Source organism: Daucus carota, chromosome 7, assembly GCF_001625215.2.
Source record: "Daucus carota subsp. sativus chromosome 7, DH1 v3.0, whole genome shotgun sequence".
NCBI classification, from domain to species: domain Eukaryota; kingdom Viridiplantae; phylum Streptophyta; class Magnoliopsida; order Apiales; family Apiaceae; genus Daucus; species Daucus carota.
In genome coordinates, this window is record NC_030387.2 from 2,300,474 (window position 1) to 2,313,294 (window position 12,821).

At 35.3% G+C, this 12,821-nt stretch overlaps 1 protein-coding gene across 3 annotated transcripts; it reads left to right on the top strand.

The window, feature by feature from the left end:
- Positions 1-1,024: 1,024 nt before the first annotated feature.
- Positions 1,025-3,561, top strand: LOC108195623 (transcription factor bHLH112). 3 transcript variants are annotated; one of them, XM_017362605.2, is made up of 7 exons: positions 1,025-1,439; positions 1,698-2,343; positions 2,437-2,583; positions 2,708-2,779; positions 2,885-2,950; positions 3,064-3,102; positions 3,225-3,561. In XM_017362605.2, the coding sequence occupies exons 1-7, from the start codon at positions 1,084-1,086 to the stop codon at positions 3,387-3,389; spliced, it is 1,491 nt and encodes a 496-aa protein (XP_017218094.1). In that variant the 5' UTR covers positions 1,025-1,083; the 3' UTR covers positions 3,390-3,561. The 3 variants fall into 3 exon arrangements, with proteins under 3 accessions (XP_017218094.1, XP_017218095.1, XP_063936998.1); XM_017362606.2 differs by having other exon boundaries at positions 2,885-2,944; XM_064080928.1 differs by having other exon boundaries at positions 2,714-2,779.
- Positions 3,562-12,821: the final 9,260 nt, after the last annotated feature.

Sequence of the window (12,821 nt, forward strand, 5' to 3'; positions counted from 1 at the left end):
TTTGTAAATTTAGAATTAAAAATTTGTTTGAAGAAATATTTATTTGAAATGCTCAAACTAGTTTGACAAGACTTATCGCCGCTAACTCTCATGGACGAAATAAACACAAGTTCATGCCCTTTGACCACAAATGTGAGGACATGCTTTCGACAAATTTTTTAAATCGGAGGTTTTAACTCATAAGCTTTTTTCATGTTATAGCAGAAAATTGACATGCTTTCGACATGCTTTCTTTATTTTTGTTTTTGCTGGATATATACTACTAAGATTCAACTACTAATCCAGTATTTTTTTAACTAGATGCTAATTAACATTCAACTATTAGTCCAATATTTTTTTCAGTAGATGTATACTATATATGTAAGCAAAAACTCACACTCCAGTTTTAGATTATATGAACTCGTTTACTCCATATTCGATTCTCCATGTACGCTATAAGAAATATATGTTTTACTCACCGCAACATCTATCGGTGTAGAACAAAAACCGTTGATATTAGTCCTTTTATGATCGTTAAACGATGATCGAATCGCAGTGTTGAGATATAATATAAGTTACATTTGACATCTTCCTCTAACATCTTAAAGTTTTAGATGACCTGGTTTTCAACATGATACGTCCCAAAGATGGGCCGGTGATGGGATTTCGAGTGGGGAGGAGTGTTGAAATATAGCATAAGATCCACGTTCCTTTAACATCTTAAAATTTTAGATGGACAGATTCTCAACACGCGGTTATATCGTAATTGCTTCACAGAAATCTTCTCTTCTCCGTGACTAGCTAGTGCAAAATAGTCGGAAGAAAAATGAAACAAGGAAAATGCGTATGTATGTGGTGTGTGCATGCTACAATAATATTAATGAAAACGAAGAAGATATAAGAAAGTGGTACTAACAGGGATTGTCTTGCTATATGTTAGGCCAAAGACTCTCGCTGTCTATGCCCCACAAAATTTTAGTGGAAAATGCAGGCAATATATATATTTGTCTGCCCTATAATTGACCTCTTTAACATGTCACCTTCCACGGATTTATAACACCCCCTTTATGTTTATGTACACATTCCAATCCCCATTCCTAACTAATGAACTTTTCCAAAACTTTAATAATTCCCAACAACATTTCCACCATTGGAGCCGCCATGGCTGATGAAGAGACCTCCATGTTGAACTCTGCTGCAACATCTTCCTCTGGTCCCAACTGGTGGCCTGGAAATCATCAGCATGTAGTCCATGCAGCTCCACTCTCTGCATGGGATATTACAAACCCTAGCTGGAATCCGCAAAACCCTAATTCTAGTTACTCGTCGTGTGAGGAAGATATCTCCATGTCTGCATCGGCTTCGCTCTCTCGGCTCACGGTGCAGCCTACTGGTAGACTTGATGGTCAAGGCTGTGTACCGGATTCTGCTGATAATCACTTGTGGAACCAGGTCCTTTTGTAAGTGTAAATTTCATGTATTTAGTACCTACAAGAAAAACGGATAAAAATGACCAGCTAAATATGACCGGACCTTAAACTTAGACGGTCATATTTAACCAGTCACATTTAATTAAAACTGACCGGAAATACTAAATTCCACTAAGTTATGACTGGCCGGAAATTATGGGTTAAATTTAACCGTTTTTGTAATAGTGAGTCTAGCTTCCATTTGATTTGTGGAGATTGTATTTAATTCATCATGGTTTATACTTGCAGAAGTGCTGTTGGGAACAACGGAGACTTGCACAACACTCAAGATGTTGGTGATAATTCAATCGATGCATTTTCCTTGAAAAATTTCCCTTGTGACTACTTGAAGAAAATGGACGACAATGGTTGGGACATACCTAGCTTGGAAAAGAATTTCAATGGATTCGGCAATTCCATGTTTGAAACTGAAAGGCTAGGCAAGGCATCGAATTTAATTAATAACTGGTCTATTGCTCCCCCCGAAACAGAAATTAGTAGCCAGTTCAATCCTTCATCTTGCTTTATCTCCTTGAGCCCGGCTGCAGATCAGTACAGTACAGCAACGAATCAAAAGATGGTTAGCTCGTATTTGCCTCATAACCCGAAATTGGAAGATGAAACTTGTGCAAGTGGAAATTTATTTGGAAGGTCGATGAGTACTAATGGTACCGGATATCCCATGGGAATCGACAGTACATCAGTAGGAGATAACACCAAGTTTTACAGTGCTGTGCCGGATGTTTCATGCAATAAGGGGATAAATTTTGCAGATTTACCGCGTTTTAGTAGTCATTTAAGCAAACCATGGATAAGTATCAAGGAAGCTAAACCTATCTTGAAAAGCTTGAATTTATCCGACTGCAAGAAGGAATCACTCAAAGCCTCTCATACAGTAAGCTTTGTCTTCTTTATGGATTTCACGTACATATAATTAGTCAATATATAGCTAGCTATTATTCGTTTATTTGTGTATCAATTCATTCAGCCGACTGCATCAAGATGCAATACACCGACAAGTAACAGAAAGGCACATATGCTCGCAAATGAAGGGAAGAAGAAACGATATGAAGAGAACTCAGACACGGCATCAAAGAAGCCTAAGCATGAGAGCTCCACAGTCTCATCTGCTAAGGTATTAATCATATATGTAGAGCTAATTTTTCATCTCTTGTAAATGTACTTAGTTGATGTTTTAAAGACCGTAGATTCTACTTTAAATCTTCTTTTACACACACATATATACTGGAAACATCTAGGTACAGGTACCAAAGGCGGAGTGGAGGGAGAAGATAACATCCCTTCAGCAAATTGTATCTCCTTTTGGAAAGGTAGAATTAAGAAGCTTTTTTTTTTTTCAAGACTAGTTATTACATACCTTCTCATTATGTTTCTTCACAAAGTATATCTGTCTAAACTCTGACTTGGTGCTGCAGACCGACGCTGCTTCTGTGCTGTGGGAAGCAATCAATCATATAAAGTTTCTTCGGGATCAAGTACACGTAATGGAGTCGATTGCTTCAATTTTCATTTTGCAATTGTTCATCTTACTAGTTTAGTTAATTTCAACAGTTGGTCTATAATGTCCACTAACAATTTTTCGAAAATTTTGCAGCTACTCAGCAATCCTTATATCAAGACAAACCCCATAAAGGTATAAGACCATATCTGCATTCGATATATGAATACACAAACTTATAAATAAATCGCCTTGAAACAATATAAGATTCTTTTTGGATATAATCTAGTGGAAATGTAATAATATAGTTATTTCAGGACCCATGGGGAGGAATGGATAGAAAAGTGAGGGGACAAACAGAAGTGGATCTCAAGAGCCGAGGTCTTTGTTTGGTTCCAGTTTTATGTATTCCTCAGGCTTATCGCGAGAACGTCGGACCTGATTACCTCACTCCGGCCTACAGAGGATGCTTATACAGATAAATAAGCTATCAACTTATGTATTTGTCAGTTGATAATTCGATCTTGCAGGAGACAATTACTATATTGAGGGTTGAAAGACTATCATTACTGTAATTCTAGTGACCACATATGCTATTACTCTAATTCTGTAATAAGCAAGAGTAGGGGGTGTTTGGCCCGGCTTCTAGATTTATGAGTTAGAACCACTTGTTGTGTAAAAAATCAAGAAGTACTTATTAAAAATTGAAAATTGAGAATACTAGTTTTTGTTTCATAGCTTCTACTTATTTCCCAAACACTTTAATTACCTATAAGTATTAACTTAAATGTAACTTTTACTTCATTTTTACTTTAAGCAATAAACACTTATTTTAAGCTTATCAGACCGCTCCTAAATTGCTTAGTCATGCATCAACTCACATAAAATGAAACAAGCAGATTAATGGTATAATTATGCTTGAGCTCGTGAATGATGAAGACAATGATAAACAGATGGTGGACTATCGGATGATTGAAAAGGCCGTTTGTGGGGGGCGGTGACTAATGGAATGAAAGTCATACTCATGATATAGTTCACTATATATACATTATGATGATTATAGGATTGCAATATCTGAAAACCACAGAGTAGCTAGGGTTGAAATACTGGGTTGTAGGGGTGTACATGGGTTGCCCAAACCGTTTAAACCGACCCAAACCGACCCTATTTTCGGCCGAACCAAACCGAAAATTTTAAACCGTTTTTTAATTGGGTTGAATCGGCTCCAACCCGATTTTAATGGGTTGGGCATGGTTTTAGATTTTATTTGGCCAACCCAACCCAACCCGACCCGAGGGTATTTTAATAAAAATACATTATATAGATAATATATATATATATATCTAACAAAATTGTATATATATGAAATATAACTACCCAATTAAAATTATAACATTAGTGTGATAAAATTGAATTATAACATTGGTATCTTTCCTCGAGTTTCCTTTAAAATATTTTCCCTGCACCTTTGTCATTCATCTACTTGCCTTTGAGAGTTCAATAGTGAAGCTACTATTCTTTAAAAGTCCGAACTTGTTTTAATGCTCTATAATTTATAGGTTGCGTACCAATTTTAAAACAACGATTTAGTAGTTAGTAACCCGTCAACCCGACCCAAACCAACCCAACCCGAAGTATGACAAATTGGGTTGGGTTATAAATTAATTTTAATGGGTTGGGTTCGAAAATTAGCAAACCGAATTTAATGGGTTGGGTCGATAAAAAACCAAAACCGGGCCAACCCGGCCCGCGTACACCCCTACTGGGTTGACTTGATATTGCATATTGCTTGCATAATTTCCACTGTCGTCTGTACGTCCACAGGACAGGAGTTTTAAAAGTAGAAAACACAACGAAGAAGGGTATATGAATCCTAACTATCCATTAATTTAATTTGCCTTTAGTTCCTTGTAAACTAAGGGTTTGTTTGTTGTGTGTCCATGAACACATATTAAGCACTAAATTTTATATTTTTGAATCATTTTGATTGGTGTGGTTAATTACTGTATATGTAAGGGGATCCATTATTATTAATCACTTATAAGAAAAATATGAGGCAATCAAAATGAGTCAAACTTATAAATTTTAGTACTTAACATGTGCCCATAGGAACACCATAAAAAAAACCGATAAACTTATATTTGAAAAGTTATCGGTTCTACCCGACAAATTTGAATAAATTTTGGACTTAACATATCAAGCCCCACACATATAAAAAATACTTGTTTATAACTGTGTATTATTTTTTGATAAATAAATAGTTTTATTAAAACAAAACACTTAACAAAATAAGTATCGGAAACCAACCAGACAAACGCTGTACTGTCAACTATAACCTGACTGTGAAATAAAGCACGAGTTAAATAAATAGCCGTTTTGTTTTTAGATCGCTTAACACATAAAATATCCAAATTTTTTAATCTAAAAAGTATTATTATGATATCTCGAGCAATCCAACCTACATCAGCTGTGAAATTAGTAGCATCACAATTACCTTCACATAAGCACCATTTGTATCCCAATATTCAGAAGTAACTGATGTTGAAGTAACAAATGCCCCCAAAATATGTCAGGGTTTGTAGCAGAAGTCTTTTTATCAGATTTTATGCTAACATACTTCTTATTAGAATGTATAAATTTGTGATCAATCATGACTTTATTCAAAGAGGGTTTAAGTTCATAATAATCATAATACAAACTATATATGATACTCTTTATATGTATAAATTGAATGTTAAAACAATGGGACACAGTAAAACCAAGGATTTTGTGACTTAGGAGCCTTTTTTGTAAATGTTGGTCTTGTTGTCTCAGCTTCTAATTTCTTATCCTTGACAGTTTTCTGATTATTTGAGTAACCTAGTCCTTCTCTCCAACAACCACTTTCTAAGGTATTCTGAGTTGTTTTAACAAAATTAGTCCATGTTTTAATAATGTTTCTCTCCTTAGCAAGTTCAGTTTCTAGATATGCATGCTTTTTCAATAATTCTTGTTTTACTAAGACAACATTGTCTCTCTCTCTCTCTCTTTGAACTTCTAGCATATTGACTAAATTTGACATGTAGTCGTTTCTTCTTTTAAGATCTAGACTCTCGGATTTTATTCTTTCATTCTCTAAAGTCTAATCCCTATAGCTGACATGCATATTTTTAAGAAAAATTCTCAACTCTACACCATCATCAATATGAAAAGTAAGGGTTGGGTGAGGTAACTTCATCTCAGAATCTTCTAAGCTACGTTCAACATTATCATCAATGCATAGTTTACCTCATCCTTAGAATCTGAAGTGTCACCCCGGTCTTTCTTCTTTGTGATGGAGGCTTAATCTTGGAATTGTCCACTTTCCCTGATCTGCATTCTCTTCCCTCCGTTTTTTCGAAAATCTTTTTATTAGAGTTTGAATCTCTCCCTTAGAACTTCTTGCCCTTCTTGAAGTTCTAGTAGGCCATCTTCTTGAAGCTTTTTAGCAACAGGGCTGCAAGTTGCATCATCTTACCATCATCATCAGCTTCATCAGAATCTGTGATATTTTCAAAGTTAATTCATTTTTAGAGTTTGATGAATCATTATCAGACTTTGTAATTAGAGCCTTTCCTTTGGAGTGGCTCTTCTTCACATCAACTTCTTTAGGAGCTTTCTCTCAGCCTTTAGAGCCATTGACTTGGACTTACCAACATGCCTCTTACACCAATGCTCTATCTCAAGTTTATGATACTTGAGCATCCCATGGATCTCATCAAGAGACATGTCTTCTAGATCATAGTTGTCCCTGATGGTTATGGGCATTAGATCCCACTTCTCAAGTAGAGCTAACAAGAAATTTAGAGTGGAGTTTTCAAGATCGTCACCTTGTCCACCAATGACAGATCATTCAACAATTTAAGAACTCAGTTATACTGATATGTCAATGACTGGCCAGCCTTAGAGTCAAAGTGTTCATACTGCTGTATGAGTATGATTTTCATGTTCTTCTTGATGGTTTTAGTTCCTTGGCATCTGATCTCTAAAGCATCCTAAATTTCTTTGACAGTCGTGCAATAATGACCATGTTAGACATAACATTATCAATTGCACAATGTAGTAAATACCTTACCTTGGCATCCTTGCTTATGGAAGAGATATCCTTAGGAGTTTAGTCTTTCTTTTCATTAGGAACCATCTTCTATTGCTCTTCACCAACTCCAAGAAAGCTTTGTAGGCTTGTGTGGACCATCATAGATCCTATCAAGATATTCAGGATCTGTAGCCTCTAGAAACATATATAGCCATTTTCACCTTCCATGTTGAGTATTCAGATTTCCTGAGAATCGGAACCCTTGCTAATAGATTCATATCTACTAAATACTGGTGTTTGTATTTTCTCAAACATGATTGTATAGCCTTTTGGATCTTAAACTGTTGTAGAATAACAGATTGGCTCTAATACCAATTGTTAGGCCTAGAACCACTATAAAATGGGGGTTGAATATAGTGTATACAATCAAATCGAATTAAGAACACAATATGTAAAATCATAACTTAGTTTTTATTGACTTATAAAAACTGTTATAGTAGGGATAAACTACTCTCTCAATGGTGTATGAATATCAATGAGAGCTACTAGGTTACATGTATGATATTGTTAATATGAAAATTGACACCTATATATTGCATTGTTAGGTCCAATTAGACGTAGAAGGGGGGATGGAATACGTTTGTACCAAATTATCCATTTTTGTTCAATTCAATTTGATTTTCGGAATGTTTATTTTAGTCTGTCTTTTATCGAAACAACTAAACCAACAAGTTCGGGGTAATTTATCGTTTGATATGTTAACGTCGAGGGTGCTATAAATCCAACTCATAAATCGGCTACAAGACTACATCGCACACTCTACAATATACTCTTGTCTAGTCTAATGATCAAATCTCTAAGCTCTTGGAGAATATTTATGTATAGTGTGTGCACAATACAATTGTGTGTACGTAGTTTCTTAACTTCAAATAATACTGAAGTTGGCTTCTATTTATAGGCTTCACATTTAACCATGGTTAAATAACTTGGTTCATTAAGAAATCTTCACTGAATGTCCCTGTATATTGCACCTGGCGCCACCAGTGGTTAACAACCTCACCAGGCGCTCCATACATTCACATTCATTACCAGGTGCCATGTCACATTCTGCTTTGCATTTTTCTTCAATCTTCAACACCTGGCACCTCTCTAGGGTGATCAGAATGACTAGCGCAAAGTCTAGGAGTTAGAATCTGTGGCAGTTGTTAGCACCTGGCGCCTCCCACAGTTTTTACACTGAATGGGCCGCCAAGTGCCCTCCTAAGAAAAATAAGTAGTGCTCGTCACCTAGCACCTTCACATGGATGTCTATGTGTGAAACGTCAGGTCTTGTGCCTTGGTCAATATTTCATAACTTAAAATAAAAATTACAACCAAAAGAAAAAAATACTCTCAGGTCCAACAAAAGCTTTCTCAGAGCACACTCCAAGAAAACAACACAAAATAAACTACAAAAAAAATAAGTCCAAGCAAAATCACAAGCATAAAAATTATAAAACAAATTCTATTAGAGAGACAACAACACTCCACCAGCAAGCCAACTATCCAAACAAATAACACAAATTGCACTTTCAGGTAATCAACTTCGAACTCAAATTAATTCGAACGAAAAAATTTAACTGACCAGATGAAACGCCACACAAATGAGGATTGAAGAAAGTAACATAAATAGCAATCAAAGCAGCTAGAAATAACCAAAACAAAACCCCACTCCACTAAGAAAAACCCAATAACCAAAACCAAAAACACCCAAAAGTCGAGCTTAACCGGGTTAAATTTTGGGACCAAACGACCCTCCCCTTGAATTTTAATTTATCATACCTCCTACAGAAGCTTGACAAGCACACAAGAGAGACCCTCATAAACCAGCCCAAAAACATATTCAACATCCTTGTTGCACCAGATAAAAACCCCCACTGCAGAGCTCTCATTCAATGAACTAAAGTAGCAGATGTAACCCCAAGCCACTAAAATGCAACAAAGTCAAAAAGCTATTCCACTGAGAACACAAACGCACTCTAAGATAAGAAATTTTAAAAGTCTTCAGAAGTTTACAGATTCAAGGAAAAAATGTATGCCAAGCAACACCCAACTCCTGATCTGATCCCCAAAGCCTCCAAGCATGCAAATTACAGTCCCACATATCACCGAATTCAGACACAATCAGAGAAACATAAAAATATATCATTGAATACAAACACACTCCCGGAAAAAAGAGCACTTGAAAGTCTACAATAGATTAGAACTCAACCAAGCATATCTCTGCAGCCAACTCGAAGCCCTCAAAATTTCTCAGTTGCAACAAAACTTAATTTCTTCAAATTGAATAAATAATTTTGATCTTTTCTCAAATCGTTTAAGCAACAAATAACTCGAGAGCAAAATAACCACATCAGAGTCAATCTAAGAATTAAGAAAAAATGAATTGTAACAAACGCCAACCAAAACGAAACACGGTTGGATAACTTAGTGTTTAAGAGATTATCCTCTGCCGTCCTAGGTCTTGGGTTCGACCCTGGCTCAACCTGAGATTTTTGAGAACAGATACTCACTTGTAAGGCAATAAGTCATATTTGTCAAAAAAAAAAGATAACATACCAACCACAGGTAAAATTTGTGCTGCACCATCCACTTCAATCAAAAAACAAAATCAACAGACTCACCCAAAGTTGCCAAACATCTGCACGCTACTATAACTTCTGAACAAACTGCAGCCTCATCATACCGAGCCAAGAAAAATAAAAACAATCTGCACGGACCACAACAGCTAAACCAAAATCAAACCAGAACCAACAATTTAAAAATCTCAGGAGGATGATATAAAGAAATAAACAGCATTCTTATAGAAAATAAGCACGACCCTTTTAATAAATAATAACCAGAAATCCCCACAATACTTATAAGGCTGCAAAAAAACACTCCAACTAAACTTGAACATCTGCTGGCAATCAACAACTCGCTCGAACCCCAGCCTCCAACACTATGCCTATAAATTAATTTTTTGATGAATTGATCATTCCTAAACAAATCCAACTTGCATATTATAAACAACTAAGAAATTACATAATCCACAAAGCTTTGGTCCTGAATATTTTAAACTTGTAAATTCTAGATATAAGCTTGCTAATAGTTAGCTTTGTAATCAGATATACCAAGTGCTGGTAGCCGATATTAGAACTTACTTTTTTCCTGAAACTTAATTTATGTAGTTACCTCATGTATTGAAAATGTTTGGTTATGCATGCAAGTGCAGGTCATGTATAACAGTGTTCCTATTGATGCCATAATTACTCGTCTGACATATCAATTTAGCTAAGTTTATATTTTCTTTAATATCACATCAACCGTACTCATCGAGATCTATGGATATTTTAAACCTTGAATGAGTTGCACGGCCACATTCATCAACAAAAAAGCTATACCTTCCTTTTCCTAACCAACTTACTTGATATTCAACAATGGCCTTTACCAGTACTTCTTAAATGCAGCTTGTGTCAGGTAGCGTGGGGAGTTCTATCTCAATCATATATACACAAAGTATTCTTGATGCATGCGATCTCATCTTGAAGTGGTACCCCGAGCTGACCTTGTATATCATAAGAGAGTGGAGATGGTGCTAGAACATATAGCGGCAAGTGTTTAGCACATCCATAAATATACTCGTGACCAGGTACATGTGCAGTGGGATATTGTTGTATAATAAGAACGGCCAATGCGAATGTACCATTATGGAAAAAAAACTTATATACTCCTATAAGGCTTACAACCTTTTATATTTACATATTTATTATAAACATGAAATGGTAATAACAATACTAATCTAACAATATAATAAAAGCTTGGTATAACAATTACAACTAACGAAACAAGAACTAATTTACCCACAACCAAAAATAGAGATGTATATGATTGTTGTGCACGTGAATCCAAATCGAATTCTAGACCTCCGTCATGTAACACAAACCGCACGTCATAGTTGAGAGGCTTTTGGAATTCGGGATGAACCTTGACAATGAAAACTCCATATACAAATAACAAACACTATTAGATTCTCAAATATAGGCAAAATAGAAAGCGAGTGATGAGAACAGTGTAATCATCATATTGAGTATCGAGATTTACTGCCTTGAATTAGAATTTATCAAACATGGTTGAGAATTGAGGCCCTAAGGCTCCTCGAATCGAGAGGAGGCCTCCTCGACTATTTTGTAGTTGTCTTGTCCATATATTAACATTAATATATAAATTTAGGTTTTTACGAATAATTCAAATTGTATGTAGTTATTATATTATATTACCATAATGGTAAAAATTATATCACAATTTAAATAAACTTTCTAATCAGCATGCAATCTTATCTTTATGGTATGTAGTTTCTGTATTATTTTCCGGATAGATTCTAGACGATTGGAGATCCTCAACAATTTGAAAGGTAAAATTCACAGATTTCAATTCTTTTGTAAAAGAAGAACATAGAGTATGCACTATGCCCTTATGCCACTAAAAATCATATCTTTGTATAAGTCTAAACATGTATATAATAACATGAGGCAAGGGTTAAGCCAAACAATTTTGGACTCTGAAATTATACAGGAGCATAAATCCTTTTGATATTTATGTTTTAAGTGTGTGCATGCAATACTAAGGATATTGCACACTAATAGTGGTCAGCCACCGCAAGAAACTTTCTACTTATGTTGACCCAAGCATGAATTAGAGTTTTATGAAAAAGTTTTTTGTGCATCCTATTTATTAATTCAATTCAAGCGTTGTTTATGAACTTTAAAATATACAAAATAAAAATGTTAATCTGCTGAAAGAAATATATCCAGTTCATATGTTGAATTCATAAATACTAAACTTGTATGCACCATGTCCAAATAAAGCTTACGTCATAAATCAAATATCAAAATAAGAACAAAATGTATTATAATTCCAAATGAGATCATTGAGAATTACATGAATAAACATATGGATAAGAAAATTTATGATGGCATGAAATTTTTAAGTTAAAAGAAAATTCTTTGTAATCTTAAGCAATTAGAACATAGTCTTGTAGGACACATATGTGCGCACTATAATTGATCACATACAATAAAGAGCAAATTGATTCAGAGCTTTCATCAAACACGTAGTGATAGCATGCATGATCCTACAAACTAGCTCATGTCTATGACATCGGAAGTAGCAGTGTAATGAAATGGATTCGATGCTTGATAAGGTTATTAGGGTAATTATATAGTACCTCGAACTGTACTTTGGAGATAAAAATATATCAGCTCCGTATCATATATAGGCTGCCCTCGAGCTTAGGCTTTGCTCCCGAGTTTTTTCAGGAGAAGAAGTAAGTGAATGCCAATGAAAGTAAGTGTGCTTTCACTTTCATCCCACTTTTGGAGTGAAAATTTTGGAGTGAAACTATGCTATATTTGCACTCACTTTCACTCACTTTCGTCTCTTTAAAAAACTCGGGAGCGCGCATAGGAGTGAAAATTAGATAACTTTACTTCCTTTTCACTTGCTTTCCTCCCATTTTAAAACTCGGGAGCAGGGTGTTAGCTCCGAAATAAAATGACACAGGCAAAATAAGATTAAGCTGATGATCGTCGACAGATGCAAGTGATCGCGGGATGATCACATAACACAGTATCTGATTTGGACAAAAAGAATGAAGAACCAGGTTTGGACTAGACGAGGTAGATTTCCACGCTTGGAGTGATATTAGTGTCATTTTATTCGGCTCCATGAAGTCAGATCGAAGATGATGAATGAAGCTCATAGTACCATTATTGTTTGAAGGTGTTGACATAGAGTTTTAGATTGGGTTATAGAGAAATTTTAACAAGGGAGGCAACATAAC

Bases quoted from the DNA above. Each gene is read 5' to 3' on its own strand.
- LOC108195623 (XM_017362605.2), top strand. From the start codon at position 1,084: ATGAACTTTTCCAAAACTTTAATAATTCCCAACAACATTTCCACCATT. The intron at 1,440-1,697 runs GTAAGTGTAAAT...TTATACTTGCAG, and splicing joins TTGTGGAACCAGGTCCTTTT to AAGTGCTGTTGGGAACAACG. The intron at 2,951-3,063 runs GTAATGGAGTCG...AAAATTTTGCAG, and splicing joins TTCTTCGGGATCAAGTACAC to CTACTCAGCAATCCTTATAT.